Consider the following 21,822-nt stretch of genomic DNA (forward strand, 5'->3'; position numbering starts at 1 on the left):
CGAGAGCTGCTAAGAGGCTTTTCCTACTGGATGGGTATGCAAGGGAAGACTCAAGAGGAGGGATCACAAACGAACATACAAAGACTGGGCAGAGAAGCACTGCACCCCACAGTGTTCCCTGAAGGCTCTTGGGGTTTGTGTTCATTTTCTGGAATCGTGGCAGGAGAATTTCTAGAAATTATTTCCATTTAGAGACTCCTGTAGCATGGAAAGGCTCTGTGGTGATGTGGCCCTTTACAAATGATGCTGTTCTTTGCATTCAAAATACAGCCAAAAAACCCATTCAGCCGGATCCAGGGGCAGCCTGTGGTCCCTTCAGGTGTGTTTAAACACACTGGGGCTGCTCAGCACGGAATGATTTGGGAAAGAACATTAGAGCTCATCCCATTCCACACCCTGCCATGGGCAGGGACACCTCCCACTATCCCAGGCTGCTCCAAGCCCTGTCCAACCTGGCCTTGGGCACTGCCAGGGATGCAGGGGCAGCCACAGCTGCTCTGGGCACCCTGTGCCAGGGCCTGCCCACCCTCCCAGGGAACAATTCCTTCCCAATCTCCCATCCATCCCTGCCCTCTGGCAGTGGGAAGCCATTCCCTGTGTCCTGTCCCTTCCCATCCACAGTCAGAAGAGCTGCACAGACTCAGGGAATGTTAGGGAAGGACTTCACACCCACAGCAATAATCCAAGGGGAGGCTAGACCTGAGAGGCATGAGGAAATCCTCTGGCTCTGACAGCCCCACATTCCTGACTCCAGAGGTTTTGCAGGGTTTATCTCCAGGCTGCCTCCCCAGCAAGCCCCAGCAGAGAGTCTCCAGCAGAAACCACCACAACCTGTGTGGCCACGTGCCCAGCGAGCCCCTCCCAGCACAAGGAAGATGGGATAAGGTGTGGATCAGATCCAGAGACAGAGCAGAGGAGAGACGGTGCCCTGGCAGAGCAAGCCTGGAACTCTGGGAGCGTGGGCAAACTGGGAGCTCTGGCCTGATGTTAAAGAAAAAGACTAAGTGATTGAAAAGCTCCTTGAGCTGGGTATTTTCTTGCCAGGAGCCCTCTGGATGAGGCTGGCAGCTCATCCTCAAGGGAAAACGAACACCAAGGCTGGTTTTAATCAGAGAGTTCTTCCTATGCCACAGCACCAGCACAGCCAGCCCTACATTCCTGCACGGAGCCAGCCAAGGACAAGCACGGATCAGAGACTCTGCCCTTCCCACTGCAGCATATCCCAGTGCTGGAGCACTGGTTTCCTAAAGGAACAGATTGGGAATTCTTTACAGCAGCTCTCCTATTTGCGATTAACACCTCCAACATTGCTGCTGCACCAGCACAAATGAAATGAGTCCTGACCTGCTCTTCCCTGCCAGCCCTGTGGAATCAGAATTGTCCAAACTCCATGAAGGGGTTTGGGAAGCTGGGAGAAAACAGGAAGATAGGAAAAAAAAAAGTTTTGAGATGTTTATATGGCTGCAGAAAGGCACAGAAGTGCCATTCCAAAGAGAAAGAAGTATATTTTTGTCTTTAGAATGGGTGTGTGGCTGGCAGGGATCACTCCTGCCCTGTGCAGAGATGTGCTTCCAATGGAGGAACACATTCCCAATGTTACTTGTCATCCCAGACACCTTGTGGGCTGCAGCACCGGATGATATTCCAGCTTTTACTCATTTTCTTAGGAAGTAAGTATTGATGGGATTTGTACCACCATACCAGCTCCTCAGACCAGCATGCTGGGGCTGGAAAATGGACTTTTTCCTGGTTTCAGACCCTAAAGCAAGGAGGAAATGCTACAGCCTGCTTCCTGCTCTACATATCCCTAGAGAAGGAATGCTGCTGCAGCTCATGCAAATCCAACCAAACATTGCAGCAAAGCCCAAAATAATAAAAGAGAAAAAATAAATAAGGGTCATCCTTCAGGATCAGGGGTAACGCTGCAGGTGGTTTTCTCTCCTAGACGGTTCTGTGAGGAGCCACAGCCCTAACAGGAGTGGGAATGTGACACTAGAAATGCAGACAGCTCTTCCACCTCCTGCTGGGCATCAGCAGGACAGGCACTGACCAGGGAAAGCAAACACTGAGGGGGGGAATTCCTCTTCCACTTCCAAGCCCATTATCCCGTTGTACCCAGAGTCTGCCAGGCCTCCTGTCCGGCAAATCCCAAACCCCTGTCCCACAGAGCAGAGGGAAGCACCGAGCAACTGCCCCTGGCGAGGCAGCACCAGGGCCGGGCGTTACCTGGGCGAGAGGAAGGAGGAGCTGCTGAAGCTGCTTTCCCCATTACACAGAGGGTCTGGGAACAGGTCGGCCTCGTTGCCCTCCCCGTAGTCCTCGAAATGCTCCTCCCCGCTGATGACGGTGACGATGGAGTGGCTGAGCTCGGAGCCCAGCTCGTGGGGATGGGATCTGTGGGAACAGACAGGGACAGGTTAGAGAGGGGTGCCACTGCAGCATTCCCATTGCATCCAGGACATCCTCTTCCCAGAGTACAGGGTGCGTGTGGACAGGACTCATAGGGGAGTGGTGGGCCCTGTGAGAAGCTGCTGGAAGCTTCCCCCACGTCCAGCAGAGCCCATCCCTGGTGGCTCCAAGAGGGACACGCTGCTGGCTGAGGTTGGGCCCACCAGGAACGGCGGTGGCACCTCTGGGATAACAGATTTGAGAGGGAAAACACAAAAAAGTGATGGGGCAGCTGAAGTGAGTGCACAGGAGAGTGGGGTGAGAACAGTGGGGAGGAACAGCTCTGCAGGGCAGGGCAGGAGAGGGGCAAGAGCTGCTCTGGGCATCAGAGCCGAGATTCCCTGAGGTCCCTGGGATGACCCTGATATTCTGTGGGGAAGCCCAGGGGGCTGCAGCTGTGTCCCAGCAGCCCATGGAGGGCAGGGAGGTGCAGAGATGCACCTGCAGCCCCTGGAGGAGCCCAGGCCTGGAGCAGGAGGTGCCTGAGAGGGGCTGTGAGCCTGTGGGAAGCTGTGCTGGGACAGGGTCCTGGCAGGGACCTGTGGATCCATGGAGGAGCCCATACTGGAGCAGGGTCCTGGTCGGATTTGTGACCCTGTGGGGGACCCAGGGTCTGCCTGAAGGAGTGACCCCACAGAAGAGCGACACAGGGGCAGCAGTTCCTGGAGAACTGTTACCCAGGGATGGACTCAGGTTGGAGAGGTTCCTGGAGAGCTCCTGTGCGAGGAACCTCACACTGTGGCAGGGGAAGGACCCTGACTCCCCTCCCTGAGCAGTGGCTAGAACAGTGTGTGATGAACAGACCATAACCCCCACTCCATCTCCCTGTGCCACTGGGGGGAAGGAGGGGGAACTGGGAAGAAGGCAGGATGGGGGGGTGAAGGTGTTTTTAAGGTCTGATTTTACTTCTCATTATCCTGCTCTGATTTTGTCAGTGATAAATTCAATTAATGTCCCCAATTCGAGTCTGTTTTGCCCGTGATGGTATCTGATGAGTGAATTTTCCCTGTCCTTATCTCAACTCATGAATCCTTTGTTATATTTTCTTTTCCTGTCCATCTCTGGAGGGCAGGGATGGAGCAGCTTTGGTGGATTCCTGGTGTGCAGCCAGGGTCAACCCACCCCACCAAGTGAGTGATGTGTCCCATTTTGGCAGAGCAGGACAGGACAGGAACAGCCCAGGCACCACTGGGAAGTTTTTGGTGATTTTTTTTTCCAATAAACCAAGTTTTTCCATTGGCAGCTCCAACACAGGACTTGGGGGCACTCAGAAGTGCAGGACAGTGCCCAGGGCTGGTGACAATGCCTTGCTCGACTAAAGGCATGGCAGAGAAAGAGCTGGGCATGTCCCAACCATGTCCTAAATGCTGTGAGTTCCATGGCAACCCATGCCAGGCTCATACTTGCTTCTTGCTGCCTAATCCTCTCAAGGGCCTGGGCCTTAACCCCACAACCCTGGGGGACTGGTGTTGGGGAGGGGAGGGTTCAGGCAGCTGGGACAGACCCCCAGCAAGACAAAGGAGCCCCTTCCCTGCTCCTGCTGGGAAAATGCTGTGTGTGACAATCCTGGAGTGGGGAATGCTGCTCCATGTGGTTGTAACACCAGATCCAGAAGGCTGCAGCATGCTAAGACTCAGTGCAAACCCCAAACACACCCAGCAGGGCTCCTGGGATGTCCCTTGCTCCTGAGGGGACACAGCTCAGCACAGAGTCACTGCCCCTGGAAGAGTTCATTGCACGGAACCACCGAATGCTGGAATGGCTTGGGCTGGAAGGACCTTAAAGCTCATCTCATTCTACCCCTGCCATGGGTAGGGACACCTCCCACCATCCCAGGCTGCTCCAAGCCCTGTCCAGCCTGGCCTTGGGCACTGCCAGGGATCCAGGGGCAGCCACAGCTGCTCTGAGCACCCTGTGCCAGGGCCTGCCCACCAAGCCAAGCCCCCTTTCCTGCCCAGGACTATGGAAGTTTTCAGATTAAGCTGGAGGAAAGGCAGGAAGGATTTGCAACAACCGGGCTGTGAAAGCAGCCACAAGGCTGTGAGCCACAGGTCTGTGTTTTAGGGGATTAACAACACTCTGCTCTCCAAAATTCTATGCTAAAAATCATAATAATATTGCATTATTACAGAAGTTGGTACTGGCTATGCCCTTATCTCCATGCACTTGCTAAGAGAGGGAAATGGGGTATGAGCAGATTGCTGGACTAAACTAGAAAGAAAAAAAGATTACAGATAAGCCATTTATGACAAAAACCTGCTCCATCTGAAGGATTTGCCCTTATCCCACTAATAAAACATGTCAACCCTCCAGATCTCTATTTAACCACAAATAAATCCTGCCCAGCTTGTGGGCATCTGCACATCCTCCTCATGCCCTTCCACAGTGGGATCCACCAGAACCCCTCCATCCCTGTGGTGAGTCAGACTCTCACCAAAAGCAGCGGAAATCTCTCCAGGAATAGAAGCCAGGGGGTGGAATTGCTAATTCAGAAGCAAAACCCAAGCCCAGAACTCTAAATTTGGGGCTGTGGTTTGATAAGCACTGTACAGAAGCAGATCTGATCAGGCACCTGGAAACCTTCAACCTGGATGCTTCGGGCAGTAAATTTTATTTCCTATTCCCATCTTGAGGCTCAGGCAGTTTCAGGACCCAGAGCCCAGCTAATCTTTACTACACACACCCTAAACAACCTTTAAGCTCAAACCATTTCAGGTATGTTGAGCTCTGAGAGCTCCTGAGGAGTGATGCTGAAGCTCTGATTCAGCCCAGCAGCTGCCCTGGGGGTACTGTACTCCCTGGCTGTCCCTGGGCACCAGAGGTGTCCTCCTGTGTGGGGTCTCATGGTACCAAACCAGCCCTCAGCACTCAGAGGTTCCCATTTCAAACCTTTCAGATCTAAAAATCAAATTAAGTTTTTGGCTCCCTGGAATTTGCACACATTTAACAATCTGGAAACAAGCCCCACTGTGCTTGGTCAGAGCACCCAAAGGACATCTGACCCTCCCAAGCCCAACCTGGGGTAGGAGGGAATCCCAGAATGGTTTGGATGGAAGGACTTTAAAGCTCATCCAGCCCCACCCCCTACCATGGCAGGGACACCTTCCACCATCCCAGGCTGCTCCAAGCCCTGTCCAGCCTGGCCTTGGACACTGCCAGGGATCCAGGGGCAGCCACAGCTGCTCTGGGCACCCTGTGCCAGGGCCTACCCACCCTCACAGGGAACAATTCCTTCCCAGTATCCCATCCAGCCCTGCCCTCTGGCAGTGGGAATCCATTCCCTGTGTCCTGTCCCTCCATCCCTTGTCCCCAGTCCCTCTCCAGCTCTCCTGGAGCCCCTTTAGGCCCTGGCAGGGGCTCTGAGCTCCCCCTGGTTCCTTCTCTTCTCCAGGTGAGCACCCCCAGCTCTCCCAGCCTGGCTCCAGAGCAGAGGGGCTCCAGCCCTTGGGGCATCTCCGTGGCCTCCTCTGGGCTCTTTCCAGCCAGAAAAGACAGACAGTCCCAGCTGTGCTGTTGCCCCCACCCGTGGCTGATGTCCCAGCCCGTTCCCAGCGTTCTGTACCTACAGGCAGGCGAGTCCGAAGGCGGCGGCGCTCCCCGCGGGCCGGGCGCGCACGCAGGCTGCCATGGCCCCGCGGGGACCCTGCGCTGTGACACGGGCTGGCGGTGATTATCTCCCAATTTAACTGTCACTGAGCCGCGCGAGCTGGGGCGAGAGGAGCCGAGCTGGATAATCCCATTTCTGCTCTAATCCTCGGCACCCTTTCAGCCCCGGGGCCCAGCGCTGCTCGCTGCCTCTCCAGTGTCCCCAGATGGGATTTTGGGGTGGCAGGGAAGCCTGGTGCTCCCAAAAACCAGTGGGAGCTTGAGCACTCCTTGGAGCACCAACTCCTTGTTTTGGGATAAAACTCACTCTGTGTGTGTAACAGACCTTAAGCAAAGATTATTCCAGAGGTTTCGGTGCAGATTTGTGTTCTTGGGGCACTAACCTGGCACTGGCACAGATTTTCCAGGAAAGCTGTGGCTGTCCCAAACCTGGATGTGTCCAGGATGGGGCTTGGAGAAATGTGGTCTAGTGGAATGTGTCCCTGCCCATGGCAGAGAGTGGAATTAGATGAGCTTTAAGGTCCCTTTCAACCCAAACCATTCTGTGATTCTGATCCTAAGGGAGTTCTTCCCTGCCCTCCTGCCTGCCAGCATCCCAGTTTCACCCCAAACCCCACTTTTCCTCCAAAAATGGGGTGGGCCCAGGAGCAGTTTCGCCAGCAGCAGTTCAGACCCAGAGAAGGAGATCTTGGCTCACATTTCTGTGCTCCAGGCAGAGGTTTCAAACCAGTTATTACAGGAGGTGGTTGCACATCAAAGGGCACACGCATGTTTTTAGGGAAAACAAAAATAGAACAAGTTCCCCTCCTGACTGGAAAATTATATGTTGTGTTTCTGGCTTAAGTGATAGATTAAAAACTGCAAGTCTTTCAGGTGTTTGGATCACCTGAGAAGTTATTTTAGAGGTTAAAGATGCTAATGAGGGTACAGAAGATCTCCCAAGGCAAGCAACGATTAACTCAAAGAGATTGCCAGGCTGGGCTCCAAACCAGCCTACACAAACCAGCCTAATTATTCTCCTTATTGCTCCAGAAGAGCTATTTCGGTCTCGCACGCGTTACAAACACAAAGAACAAACCAAGTCCCAGCAGGACAAACGGGGCCCGCTGGATGCAAAGCCCTCGGGCTGTGTCTCCCGCAGTCCCTGCTGCCTGCCCCGCACAGGGGGCTTTGTCCCTGCTGTCCCCACTCACCCATGCTCCGGCTCCTCGATGGGATCCGTGAATTCCGAGTGCACGGTGGAGTCGATGGCGCTGTCGGTCTCCACCTCGTCGTGCATCTCGTGCTGGACCAGGGTGCTGGTGTCCTCATCCGTGAAGGTCTCGCACTCGCTGTAGGTGCTCTCCGAGCCCATGTAGGCACTGTCAGTCACCTCATTTGCCTGGGTAGAAAAAAAACAACCACAAGAAATGAAACAATAGGATCCTGCAGCTGCCTGGATTCGTGGCAGAGCAGGACAAAACACGGATGAGGCAGGGAGTTCTGGCTGTGTTGCATTTCTGAGCACAGGAACCCAACCTCTGGAATCACCCCAGGCCCAGGTACTTCTCTGTGGGCTCCATGGGGTGCATCTCAGCCTTGCAGGGCTTGGGAAGCAGATCACAAAAATAGGGACTAAATAATTGGGTTGGAGGGAGGTTTTGTTGTGAGCCAGGATGGATTTGGCCAGGGCAGGAGGGATTACCCACTGCTGACTCAGCAGTTCCCATCACTGCTGCTTTCTCCCACCCCATTCCAAGAGGACATGTTATTAATCTGAATTCCCTGCAAAAACCACCATTCAAAACTCCCAATTAGCCCTTGGAGCACCTTTTTTTTTTTCTGCCCTATCTGGTAAAACCTTCCATCCTTCAACAGCAAATAAACTGTTTCTAAATCTTCATTACAGCTTCTGATTTGCAGGGACTCAAATCTCTGCACTTGAGCTGGAGCAGCATCTCAAATCCATCACTGAGCAGGCTCTGGAAAAGCAGCAGGGTCTGGGTTTTAAGAGACTGTGATATGAGCAAGAACTGTGTTTTCCTCCCAGTTCTGCACGCCAGGCAGGTGTTCAGCTTCAGTCCTGCCTGTTTGCTCCTGCACATGGGCAGGGACAATCCCTTCTGGCCCTGATGTCTGGAGAACCATGGGAGCAGCAGCAGAACCCCCCCAAAAGCCAAAGCTCTTGTTACCCCTCACAGTGCCAGCCCTTTCCTAAGATTTGGGGATTTCCCCAGCATGCCTCAGAGCAAATCAAGGAATTTTGGGATGTGCCAGTGCTGGCTGAGCTCCAGCTGATCCCCTGTCTCTGGAGGGGTCAGGCAGAGGGGTGGGAGCCCTCCTGCCTGGCCTGCAGGTGAAGAGCTGCTCATGGAAAGCCTTCTGCTCCACCTGAAGTTCACCTGGCAGGATCCAGCACAGCAGCAGAGTGAAACAGCAGCAGTGTGAATGCAGGCATGACTGAAGCAAACCCCTTTTCCTCTGCCAGGGTGCACAGAACAGCTTTCAGGGCTTTTCCCAAGGTTTTGGAGAAAATGACATTTCTCAAAGCAATGTATTCATAAAATCATGGAGTGGTTTGGGTCGGAAGGGACTTTAAAGCCCATCTCATTCCAATCCCTGCCTATTCAACTATCCCAGGTTGCTCCAAGCCCCATCCAGCCTGGCCTTGGACACTTCCAGAGGCAAAAAGGGATGGAAAACCTCGAAGAGATGGAGAACGAGCTGGTAACAGCAATTCCCACCCCACATGGACACCGGGAGCAGCCAGATGACTCAGTCCAGCCCTGCTTTGCCCTCCCAGCCCTGTGCCCACCACACTCAGCAGGATGGTGACAGCCAGGAGCTCCTGGAAACCTGGCTGTCTCCACCTGGCTTGTGGACATCAGCACCTCCAGAACACCACCCTGAAGTTAAACACAACATAAACCTGCACGGGGCTGGGCTGAAGTCAGGGGCTGTTCCAGTGAGCTCCACCAGGGCACAGCCTGTCTTGCAGAGAGAAACAAAAGCCTCTAAAGCCCCCACCCACTTAAAAAAGCATAAATCCACCAAACCCACTTACACACCTAAAGCTGGGACTTGCTTAAGTGCTTTACTGGATTTATGCTGCACTTTCTAGAAACACCATTAATGCTCCAGCAGGAGGAACAAGGGGAAGCAGAGGCTTGACCTGCCTTGGCTTGCTCACGGACAAAAAGAGCCCAAGAGGTGACAGCAGCCATCCTCAGCTGCACATTCCCCTCCCTTTTGCCTGTTTGAAAAAGATTTCATTCCAAACTGGAAAGAATTTTGCTTGCACACTACAAAATAAAGGCTGCTTTTTAAATACCAACCCCCTACCACACTTTTCACAGGAAAAGCTTAAATTTAAGCATATGTTGAAGTATGCTAATGAGCAAATTGAGATATTATAATAATCACAGAGTAAAGACAACTATTGAAAGCAGCCAAAAAAACATCTAAACACTCCAATTCACAAGTAATTTGATTAAAAACCCAGCTGTGGTTACTGCTGACCCTCTCAACATGAAGCGCACCAGGAGCTGAACAGTGCCCTTAGTCAGATGTTAACAAGAGGACCTTTAGGGTCCCTTCCAACCCAAACTATTCCATGATTCTATGATTTCTCTATCAAATTGTTCCAAAACACCTTATTGATGGGAAATACATGTATGGACAGGCTGGATTTGGGAGCAACCCTTTTGGAGTAGGAGAACCCACCAGCACAGCACATCAACCATTGTCCTTCAGCCACACCAAAGATATGCATCAATTTATTATCTAAAAATGTTATTTTTCCTCTGTGATACCAGCCTAGATGAGGTTTCGAAAGCAAGAGAGCCCTATTAAAATTAAACCTGTGTGCACAATGAGTTAAGAAGCAGCTGAAACTGTAAACAAAGTCCTTCTCCTGAGCACAAGCGTGGAGAACTTTGCTGCGCATTTCACCACAGAATCAGTAACTAAACCTCAAGAGGAGATGCCAGGAGGAGATAGGCAAACCAAGGGGGTTCAGGTATTGCCAAATGCCTGACAGAGCCAAATTTCTGTCCCTGGTCAAGTGTGAGTGTACAGAAAGTTCTTATTTATGGCCTCATGAGCAGCTGGTTTGCGCACTGACCCTTCAAACCCCCCTGCCACAGCTCTCCTTCAGCCAGCTTTGCCTTCCTGTGAGCAGAAAGTAAACATTTTTGCCAGCTTAAAAAAAAAGCCAAATACCCTTTAAAACATCCATGGGCTCAGGACAGCCACGCTGGGCTTCAACCACCCCAGAGGACTTGCCAGGAACACCCATGCCACCTTCAGAGCAGGATATCAGTGCATTTTAAGTTTTTATCTAATAAGACACACCCTGAGGTGCTTCAGGCAAAGCTCAGACATTAAAACTGGGACTTGGGCACACGCAGAATTCCAAGCTGGAACAGGATCAGAGTTTGACAGAGGTTCCCAATCCCAAATCCAGCTCCAGCAGGTATTTCCCCAGAGCCACACCTGGCTGACAGGACATGGGCCACCCAGAGGCATCTCTGCCTGCTCAGGGAAACTCCAGGTGAGCACTCCTGCTTCTGAAAGGAAATAAATGGTGAAATCAGCACTGGGATGGTGTAACATGCCCTGCTGAGACACGTGAGGTGGTGAGGTGCCTTTAGGAGCCTTCCCCAGCAGCAGCTCATCCATTCCCGGCATCTGGGAGTAAAGATTGCTTAATCAGATGTTGTAAAGTGCTATAAAACCATATGGATTAAAAAAAAAGCTGCTGCAGTGTGAGGAGAGGGATTCTGGGGAATCACCTGCAGGACAGGCTCAGCTTTGATCTGCCAGGGACAAAAACTTCAGCACAAGCTCTGCCAAGGCGTTGCCTTGGAAAGGAGGGCAAAGTCTGGCTCCCAGGGAGGTTCCTTCCAGGCAGGACTGTCCCTGGAGCTGCCCTGGCATCCCAAAGCTCTGCTGTCCTTGGACACAAACACTTGGAAGGTTGGGAGGGGAGGTGAGTGACAAGGAAAAGGAAAAACAACTCTTTTCCCAGCAGTGGGAGCCTGCGTCTGAAGGATCTGGCGCTGACTGCACACAGGATGGAGGGGAGATGCATCAGCTACAAAAATGCCACCCCAAGGACATCCTGTGGCCCAGGCAGCGGTGACAGTGCAAGGCTGGGAGCCAGGGAGAAGGGACACGGTTGTGTTTATAGTCCCACATTAATGCAGCTGACCCCAAAGCCCTGGAACACCCCAGAGTAGCTCAGCCTCTGGAACGCCACTTTGAGGACGGCCCTGCTGGGTCCCAGTATTGCCCTCATCCCACAGATCTGGGCACTGTCAGCTTTTCAGGGAAGCCAAGGAGCCTGTGCTCAGCCCTGGGTGAAGGCAGCTTTCACAGCTCAGCTCCTGGAGCTCAGGTTGTTACACTCCATCACCCCTAGGCTGGGCAAGAGAAACACCTGTACCTGTTGGGGCAAATTCAAAACATACCCAGCCCAAAAACAAACCCAAAACCAACTCACAAAACACCACACTGTCCCCAACACCCCAAAAACCAGCAGGCACCATCCCTGCTGGTCCAACTCCCCCAGGGAGACCCAGCAGAGAGAAGTGTGAAGTTACACCACAGCCCATGGAATCACACAATCATGGATTGGTTTGGGTTAGAAGGGACAATTAAGTTCTACCCAGTTCCAATCCCCTCTACCATGGCAGGGACACCTTCCACCATCCCAGGCTGCTCCAATCCCTGTCCAGCCTGGCCTTGGACACTGTCAGGAATCCAGGGGCAGCCACAGCTGCTCTGGGCACCCTGTGCCAGGACCTGCCCACCCTCCCAGGGAACAATTCCTTCCCAATATCCCATCTAAAACTCCTGTTTTCATCTAAACAGTTCCCACATAAAAAAATCAGACGGATCTGCCCATGTAAAAACTCAGGTGTGTTCCCAACCTGCCCCTTCCCGGTACCTCCGGGGCTGAGCACGGTCCCTGGAAATCCAATCCCTCCTCGTTCAGTGTCAGCTCGCAAAAACCCACCTGTGGAGACATCACCTCCCCTGCAGAGCCAGAGCCAGCTCCGGGAGCAGTGCTGCGAGGCAGGAGGGAAGCAAAGTCCAGGGGAGCCGGGAGGCTTAGGGAGAGAGCCGCCGAGTCCCAACAGAGCGCCTTTTGTTCCCGAGCTGCCGATAAGGAGCAGCGGCTCCAGCGCACTTCCCTCCGTGTGCCCGCAGCCTCCTCCCGCTCCCCTGAATTCCAGAATAAGAGCACCACGTCTCGGGAGCCCCGCTCCAGGTGCTCACGCTTCCCAGGAATCCATCCCCAAAGAAAAAGGCTGAATCTGACCTGTCGAGGTTTATCTCGGCCTTCCTGGTGTTTCTGGTGAATAATTAAGCGTTAAATGACAAATTCCTTCCTTATAGCCACAAAAAGAGGGATGAATAAAGCTTGGATTGCTCACCAGGGGCAGGTCAGAAGCACTTTTGGTGACTCAGAGGGTGATCTCCGGCAGGCAGTGACAATATTGAGCCTAAAGAAGGTTTACAAACAGCCCCATGCCACCCTGCCCGAGCTCTCAGCCAAGCAGCTGCTCCCTGCAGACAGCCCAGCAGAGCCAGCAGTGTGGAGAGCTGATCCATGGGCTCTTCCCTTCCCCATGGCAGCCTCGGCACAGGGAGGCCTCGGCACTGCTCACACCCACAAGTTTTGAGGGTTTTCTCTGGTTTTCTGTTTCCTGTCTGCAGAAACCTCACATATTTCAGCTCCCTCAGACCTGCCTACCCAGCATAAACACACTGATTTCCTTCCATTACCTTCCCAAAGCACGTTTTCCCCTTTTCCTCTGGGTTATCCTCGTTGTCCTCTGGGCCACATCCTTCCTGACAGGCAGAGCTCTGAGCAGGAGCCACTGCTCAGCAGCACTGCCTGCAAGTGTCCTGTACCTTGATAAGCAGTTGACCTGCTGAGCCGAGTCCAGGCCAGCCCAAATTCCTGCTCGGAACACGGCAGGAAGGAGTTATGCTTTAACCCGAGCTCTGCCTGGATCTGCTCCTCCAGAGCAGGTCACAGCCCTCCTGCTGCTCTGCTGGTGCCTCAGGACCTCAGAGAACATCTGGAACTCCCATGAGAGCCCAAAATCAGACACTAAAACCAATTACTTGCCTGTTTTACTTCTCAAACTCTTACTGAGACACCTCTGCTTCCACTGCTGCCCCCCTGCACCTCCCGGTGCTTCCCGGTGTCCCACAGCCCGGTTCCCATGTTCCCAGGCTCACACAATCTGCTCGTGGTTCAAGATAAGGCTCCAAGGACTTTGTTTCCCAAACTCCTTCCAGCCTATTTCCTACAGGACAAACACTTCAGCTTGGATCTTTTCTGACCAGCAGAGAAATTTCTCACCACAGCCCTGCACTTGGGTCCTGCCTTCAGGGACATGCCTGTCCAATTTACACTCCCATACTTCCCTCTACACAGTTCAGAGTCGACACAATTAATTAATTTCCTTGGTATTTTCAGGCTTTAACATATCAAATTATCACCATGGACTGACTTGGAGCCCCTCTGCTCTGGAGCCAGGCTGGGAGAGCTGGGGGTGCTCACCTGGAGAGGAGAAGGATCCAGGGAGAGCTCAGAGCCCCTGCCAGGGCCTAAAGGGGCTCCAGGAGAGCTGGAGAGGGACTGGGGACAAGGGATGGAGGGACAGGACACAGGGAATGGCTTCCCACTGCCAGAAGGCAGGGATGGATGGGATATTGGGAAGGAATCGTTCCCTGGGAGGGTGGGCAGGCCTTGGCACAGGGTGCCCAGAGCAGCCATGGCTGCCCCTGGATCCCTGGCAGTGCCCAAGGCCAGGTTGGACAGGGCCTGGAGCAACCTGGGATGGTGGGAGGTGTCCCTGGACATGGCAGGGGGTGGGATGGGATGGCCTTTAAGGTTCCCTCCAACATAAGCCATTCCAGGATTCTGTGAATACAAGGATAATATGGGACTGTTCACTTGCTGTCCAGAGGGCTCATGGCCCCTTATCTCTCGGTGCAGGGGGCTGAAAGGCTTTGGGGACCATGGGGACATTGCTCAGGGCTCCATGTGCTTCCCCAAGGACAGGTGAACAGACACTGAACCCCATCTGTCACATTCCACAGCCCAGCAGATCCTGCCACCTGCAAGACTTCAAGTCCACCAGGTGTTCAGGACAATTTACCACCAATTCCAGCAGCCAGCCCCTGGAGAGGGGTTTGTGGCCATTTCATTCATGGTGCCTTCAGGTCAGCCCTGTGACCAGAGGCCCACTGAGGCCATTCCACAAGGTGGGAATGGCAGTGGTACAGAAAACTTGAGCTCTCACCTCCATGTCCCCATTCCAACCACCAAACCTTCCCACCTGGGCTAGGACAGCCAGGGAACAGCTGAACCCAGGTCTGTCCTGCTGCTCTGAGCCCCTTGCACAGCTCAGAGGAGGTAACAAAGCCCAGCCCCATCTCTTCAGCCTGGCTGGCCTCTGCCAGACACGCACCCTGTGCTAACAGTGGTGTGGAGAGGCAGAGGAGGAAAAACCTCACCTGAAATGCCACAGATCACAAAGCAGGGCCCTATAATGCTCTGTGCTCACCAGGCCCAGCTCTGCCTTCGGGAAGGCAAGCATCTTCCTGGGAATTCTGTACTAGGAAAGGAGGGTTCAGAAGGTCTACAGGGCTACTAGGAGGGGACACAAGGAGCCTGCAGCAGCCTCCCACAACCACCCCACGTGGGCTCCCTGCAAAACACAAGGCACGAGGAATGACAGCGACACAGCTCATGCACAGCCAAGCTCCAGCCCCCACGTGCTTCCACAACAGCTTCTGTGTTCCAACACACAGCTGGGGCCCTGCAGGTCCCTGGTCCCCTTTGCAGAAGCTCTGAGAAGCTGGAGAAACTCAGCAACATGGATTTCAATGGTCTCGCTGTGATTTATGCCCTCAAAGAAGCCTTAAATTCAATTGCTCAACATGGAATGAAATCCTGGCTTTAACAGAGTTAAAGTTTCACAGAGTTGGCCTTAAAGCTGCTGCTCAGTGTTGCACAGAAAGTCACGGAATATTCTGAGCTGGAGTTCTCACAGCTGCACCTGTAGGCAGGCAGGCTGGGAGAGCCAGGAGCAGCTCCTACTCCCAAAATGCACAAAACTTGGGACCTGCCCAACTCCCATTTTCTTCCCCAGAACCACTCTTCATGCAATCTCCAGCTCCCTGCTAGACCAATAGCCAGAGGGGATGTGCCTGGGCAGCTGAAGGTTCCAGGGAAAGCCAAATTCCCCTCTTGTGGCTGTGCAGAATGTGTTTTCCTGGCTGCTTCCAAGAGGAGCCACAGCAGCTGCCCAGCAGATGGCAACAGCCCTGCACAAGGCACTGCATCTGCAGGATTTACGGCTGCCCTGTCCTGCAGAGCTCAACCAGAGCTTCCTCCAACCTTGCTGGCCCAAAACGAGAGCTCCCTGAGCTAAAAATCCCTGTTTGGGATATTTATGGTGCTTCCAGGCAGCCTTTACAGAGCACTGGCTCCACCTCTCCTCCAGCCCACCTAAAGTTATAAATCTTCATGCCCATTCCAGCCTAATCCCAGCATTTTCTTGCCTCGTTTTCCTTTTTTGAGAGTCATCCTTCCCACTCTGCACTGCCCAAGGGGGCTCACCTGCCCCAGGAGCAGAGCAGAGGGGCAGAGCCCTCACCCTAGGGCAAGGCACAGGGGCTATCCCTGCAGTGCTGGGCTGATGGTTGAGCTTGTCCAGCCTTAATCATTCCACGACCCCAAGAAAATGGAACTCCATATTCCCCTCCCTGTCCCCCAGAGCATTCCAAACGAGCCCTATGCCTCAGCACTGAGTCATGAGCTCCACAGGAGCTCGGCAAGGGAGGCAAGGAGAACTCCCACCTTCCAGGCAGTCAGCAGCCAAGCTGTGCCAGCCCAGCCTGGGGAAAACAGGGCTCAGGTGTCCACATGGAAAAGCTCCAAGCTCCCTTCAACGTGACTTTGGCAAAGCAGAAAAGCTGTCATTAGTTTTTGGTGTTTTCTCACACAGCAACCACCACGGGTCCACCTGGGGCAGGAGGAACACACTGGGAGGTGATGCCAGCCAGGTGATGCTCTCCCTGCTCCCAGCTGGCTGCACAGGGATGAGGTTCCTCTTCAATGTGTGACAGAAGAGCTGGAGACATTGGGATGAGCCCCCTGCAAGCCCAGCTGGAGGCACAAGAAGCCACATGGCTGCAGGAGCTGCTGTCTCAGTGGAGCCATGGGAGCAGAAATCCTCTTTGGAAGCACCTTAACTGACAGCTCTGTCTGCTGGACACTCCTGGAATGGTGCAACAGGAGCCAGGAGATCCATGGCACATCCAGGGCCACACCAGTGGCTGAACTGGGGAGTATCCAACACTACAAACTCCTGAGTTCACACACTGACCCCCTCAAAAACCTTCTCCTGGAGGAAGCTGGTGTTGGTGGTTCTCTCTGGAGAGCAAATACTGGCCAAAGTCCCCAGCTCTGGGCTCTCCGGGTTCTCCATGGATGCTGAGCTCTCCTGATGACAGTCACCAGAAGAGGACATGAGTCATCAAGCAGAGCAACCTTATCAACAAAGGGAAGACATTTTCCTGAAGACTGCTTAAAGCACTTGTTTACACTTGTTTGAACAAACATTGAGGAGAAAAGCTCCCTGTCAGACCTCAGCACTTGGAAGAGCTGAGCACTCCAGCCACGGGGATTTTGGGCTGTTTAAGAGGGACCACAGCCAGTGCTCCAGTCCAGTAACCACAACTGTTCCCAGCACTTCTGCAAATGCAGCAACTCCTTCAGCTCTGATGTGACAGGGGAGGAGAAATCCCAGCTGTGCCACTTGACCCCACGGCCCTGCCACAGCCAGAGGGGCTCACGCAGTGCCTGAGGTGTCCCAGTTGTGTTTTGGGGTGTGTTTAGCTGTGTGTCCTGGTGCAGCATCTTCCCAGGGCTGACATGGGGATATCCCAGGGCACAAACTGCTGGTTTGCTGGTGCAGTGAGAAGTTTACTCTGAGGAAAGGTGATGTTTTCACTTTGCAAGTTGATTTTTTTCCCCCTCATATCTCTTCTGGAGAATCCAAGCAAGATGGAATATAGCTATTGGGAACGGCTGTTTATTCTGTTCTTTGCCTTGATGGAATCCTGCTGCACCTAAGGAAGAAGGGTCTGCTGGAGCCCTCTCCAGCTCTTTTCCAGGGCTCCCGTGAGGAACACACCTTTGCTGCTCCCAGCAGGATGCTTTGTGCCACGGCTTCCCCCTCCCTGGGCCAGCTCCATCTTTCCAAGGCACAGCACTCCAGGACGTGTGGGATAAAAGGCACATTGGGAGCTCACGGCTCAGCCAGAAGAGAACAAAAACCCCCTCGCCCCAAGACTCCGGTTTATTTTTACACTCCCAAGACTGAGTGGTATTTCTCGAGCATGTTCTCATTTGCTAAACCTCTACGAAATCCTGGCAGGCTGGAAATTATTTCAAATCGTGTATCCAAGACAACAGGGATAATTCTCCCCCGGCATGTTAAACGTAGAGCTGTCCTTTAGATGACTACACTGAATTCAGTATAAAAATCCACTTAGGTCTTATGGAAAAGGAGATTTCAGGACTCATCACCTTTTTCCTTTGGGTCACCTTGTCTTTTCAAGGAAAGGCTGGCCCAGCAGCAGAAGTATTTCATCCCAGTGGGGCACACACCTGCCTTGTTGGTATTGCTGCCCAGAATAGCTCCCAGTGCTGACAGAGCTCATCAATGTTAAATTAGCCCTTGGAAAACATCCCCACTCGGAATCTCAGGCAAGATGGTCCCTTGACACAGGTCTGAGGAGCAAAATGTGAAAGCCTTTGCCTGTCACAGCCTCCACGCTGCTCAGTCCAGCGTAAAGATGCACATTTGTGACCCTGCACCACATGCAAAACATGGAAATCCATCTCCCTGCCTGCCCTCCTGTCTCACTTCTCCCCAGCTGTTCCTGGGGTTGTAACTACCTTTCAAAAAGGAAAAATAAACCAATATTCAACCTTGCCTGGAGAAGCTGTGGCTGCCCCTGGATCCCTGCAGGTGTCCAAGGCCAGGTAGGACAGGGCTTGGAATGATGTGGGATAGTGGGAGGTGTCCCTGTCCTGTCCCTGGCAGGGGGTGGCACTGGATGGGCTTTAAGGTCCCTTCAACCCAAATCATTCCATGATTTTAGGACCAGCTGCCCGACACCCAGGCTATCATTAACTTTTTATCAAGAAATCACAGGGACAAAATTATGCACTACAGACTATACCAAGCAAAAACACACACAGATATAAATAAACATATTTGCATGCAAATACAAAGCAGGTCAGGAGTCTCATTGCCAGCAACATGTAGTGTGATAAAAATCACAAAGAATCATAAATATCCTGAGAGGGAAGGGGTCCACAAGGATCAGAGCCCAACTCCTGGTCCTGCACAGGACAACCCCAAAAACATCCAGGCTACCAAGACACAGGTGTCACAGCCCTGAAGAGAGAAGTTTGGAAAAGAAAAAGCAGAGGGAAGTGATTCAGTCCCCACGTGGGACAGGGACCCAGCCATCCCTTTGCTCCCAAGGCACCTGCAGCTCCTCCTGCTCCAGGCTCCAGGCTCCTGCTCCAGGAAGCAGGAATGGGTGAAGCCTTCCAAGCCAAGCCCAAAACCCCCAGACACAGACAAGAGGTCTCTTCTTTCCAGCTGGGAACAGCAGGATCACTGCTGCAACATCCTCCTGTGGCAAGGAATGCAGGAGGGAACCAAGGCACAGAGGCTTTAACTAGAGGAAAACAACCCAAATCAGAGAAACAACCTTCATCAAGCCCAAGAATGGAGAGAAAATGTAGATTTTTGTCCTCTGCTCTGCCTTTTACTGGCCAAACAGTACCAAAATGTCAACATCCCACTGTTCTGCTGTGCCTCACAGGTGGGCTCCTGGCTGGTACATCTCCAAACCAAACTCAGGTTTTCCAGGGTCAGAAACTCCAGCAGGAAGACAAACCCATGAGCAGCAGGACCCCTTCCCATGTCACCAGTATGTCACCACTGAAAGGGGCTCCCTTTCCAGCCACCGTGGAAGGGGCACCGTGCTCTGCTCTTTCTGTTTTATCAACACCAATTTTAACTTAAACAGCACCAATTTCTTGGTGCAAGTTCTGTGGGCCCATCACCCAGAGACTGAATTTTTCTTTACATGTTAAGCATCCCTAAGCCCTGTCACAGCAAACTCCCCTCTCCCCAGGCACAGCCCCCATGCCCAAATCCCACTCCAATGTGCAACATTTATGGGAATCAACAGAGCTCATACTTGCCTCAAACGTGACGAAGTCATCAAACTCATCGGGACAGGCCGGGGCTTCCTCCTCGGGGGTATATCCCATATCATACAGCTGGCTGTCAGGGTCTGCAGGGGGAAACAAGCACACAGTTGGGATCACCGGGAGGGAAATCGGCACGCTCAGGCCCAGGGTGGCTTTGGGAGACGGGACAGCGGTGGGACAGGAGCCTCTGTGTGCACGCACCGGTGCCTGCTGCCCTCAGGAAGGGCCTCTGCTCCCGGGCATCCCGCCCGCACCGGCGCTGGAAGGCAGCGGCTGCGGCTTCTCCCTGCCACAAACCCTGCCAGGCACCTTGCTGCTCCAGCGGGGCCGGCTCCTGGATCCATCCCTACCCCTCCACGCCCTCCATTCCTTCCCCCGGCTTCTCCCCGATCTCCGCTCCCCGCATGCCGCTTTCCCCCTCCCGGCAGGCAGTACCGCCGCTGTGGGCAGGGAGCGCACGGGCTGTGTGACAGCAGCGCCATGGGAACGGCGGCAAGGCAGCCTCGGCTCCTCCCGCGGCCACACGCGCCGGGAGCGCCCGCACGGCCCGGCACGGCAAAAACAGCGCGTTTGCAGCGAGACGGCTTCAAAATGAATTCCTCCTGGCAGCCCCAAGGCCCGTCTGCAGCACCGCCGCCGGCCCTTCCAGCGAGGGAGGCAGCGCGAATTCCCCGCGCTCCCTCAGGCAGCAGCCAATGCCCGATCCGGCACGCGGCCTACATCGCAGGCTGAGAGCACCAGATCAGGAGCGGTGCTGCAGTCCCAAAATAAACACCGGCCCCAAAATAAACACCGGCCTCAAGCCCACACGCCTCGGAGCTGCCATGGCTGCGGCACCGGCCCGGTGCTGCCCAGGAACCGGGCCGGGAGGAGGAGGCGGCGGCTGGCCACGCTGCCGGGGAATGCACAGGGATCCGGGGAGGGCCAGGGCTCCCCTTTCTGTGCCCTTCAGAGCCGCCCACAGCGGCACATCAGGCACCTTTGTCCTGGGCAGCCGCCCAGATGGGACAGCGCCAGCCTCATCCAGAGGAACAGGCCCTCTCCAGGTATCAAGAAAGGCCATTAAGGAATCACTTAGTGGTCATTTCATACATCTGGTAAAAGGTCAAGGGATCAGGGGTTGGTCAAGGCACTGGAAGTGTTCACCTGGAGAGGAGAAGGATCCAGGGACGCCTCAACCCCTTCCAGGCCTAAAGGGGCTCCAGGAGAGCTGGAGAGGGACTGGGGACAAGGGATGGAGTGACAGGACACAGGGAATGGCTTCCACTGCCAGAGGGCAGGGATGGATGGGATATTGGGAAGGAATTGTTCCCTGGGAGGGTGGGCAGGCCCTGGCACAGGGTGCCCAGAGCAGCTGTGGCTGCCCCTGGATCCTGGAAGTGTCCAAGGCCGGGTTTGATGGGGCTTGGAGTAACCTGGGACAGTGGAAGCTGTCCCTGCCTGTGGAATGAGTTGAACTTTGGGTTGTCTTCCAACTCAAAGCATTCTGAGAATCTCTGATTAAGGACTCAGGCCGGCAGCGACACCTCCCACCTAAACACCATCCCCAGGGCCTCTCAGCTGCCCATTAACTGCAGACACAGGTGGGCACCCAGCAGAGACTGGAGCCACCAGACTGAAGGGTTCCCTGGGGTGGGAGAAGTTGAACACGTGGCACCAAGAAATGATCCCTCACCTGGGCCTGGGGCTCCCAAGGCTGTGAATTCACTCCAGGAATGCCCCAATTGCTTTTCCAGCACCAGACCCAGTGCTGTGCTCCACAGGGTCAGGGCTGCAGCAGGGACACAGGCTGCAGCTCTTGGTCACAGCTCAGGACTTCAGTATCCCACTGCTGTCCCAGTATGGCCCCAGCAGTGGTGCTGCTTCCAGCTGCTAAGCCCGAGCAGGGCCTGGGACTCACCTGGAAATGCTGCTGCCCGGGTACCCTGCTCAGGGCAAGGCCACCTCCTGCTCTGACTATTGGGGTAGCACAGGAGGATCTTGGACTTGATGACCTTGGAGGTCTTTTCCAGCCTTAATGATTCTATAATCTGAAGATGGCATTGTCCCTCTCCTCAAATGTCCCTCTGTCCCCACCTGCACAGCTCCACCCGTGAACCTGAGCCTACAATCAGGAGGAGTTTTCCCATTAATTATCCCTGGTGCTATTTTGGGATTTGAACCTCCTGGCTGACAGCAGGGAGGGGATGGGGACAGTGACCTGCTCACCTCAGTGGGTGCCACAAAGAGGAGCCTTTGCCCATGTCTGGTGGAAAAACAAAACCCAAACTCCCGGAAGGCAACTTGTGTCACTCCACCCAGAGGAGACAGGCAGCCACCTCTCCTGCCAACCAGCACACACAGGCAGTGGTCAGCTCCAGTGATCCTGCTGGCACCCCACAGCAGCCCCTGGAACCACATCCCAAAGGCACAGGCTGCTCACTTCTCCTTATTCCCACATCATTTCTTTTCCTCCCCCTCCA

The 21,822-nt window shown here is 54.0% G+C and overlaps 1 protein-coding gene across 4 annotated transcripts in view; it reads right to left on the reverse strand.

Moving 5' to 3' along the window:
* The window catches only part of RAB11FIP3 (RAB11 family interacting protein 3), a 73,696-nt gene that overhangs the window by 18,321 nt on the left and 33,553 nt on the right, over positions 1–21,822 (reverse strand). For 2 of the 4 annotated variants that reach the window (XM_063414271.1, XM_063414274.1), the window contains exons 3-5: positions 19,352–19,443; positions 7,248–7,435; positions 2,227–2,394 (exon numbers count right to left, since the gene is read on the reverse strand). In XM_063414271.1, the coding sequence (XP_063270341.1) occupies positions 2,227–2,394; positions 7,248–7,435; positions 19,352–19,443 (448 nt within the window). Of the gene's footprint in view, positions 1–2,226; positions 2,395–7,247; positions 7,436–12,052; positions 12,173–19,351; positions 19,444–19,561; positions 19,780–21,822 lie in introns of those variants that run through there. The other 2 variants (XM_063414272.1, XM_063414273.1) reach the window with 2 other exon arrangements.

Source organism: Prinia subflava, chromosome 17 (assembly GCF_021018805.1).
Source record: "Prinia subflava isolate CZ2003 ecotype Zambia chromosome 17, Cam_Psub_1.2, whole genome shotgun sequence".
NCBI lineage: Eukaryota > Metazoa > Chordata > Aves > Passeriformes > Cisticolidae > Prinia > Prinia subflava.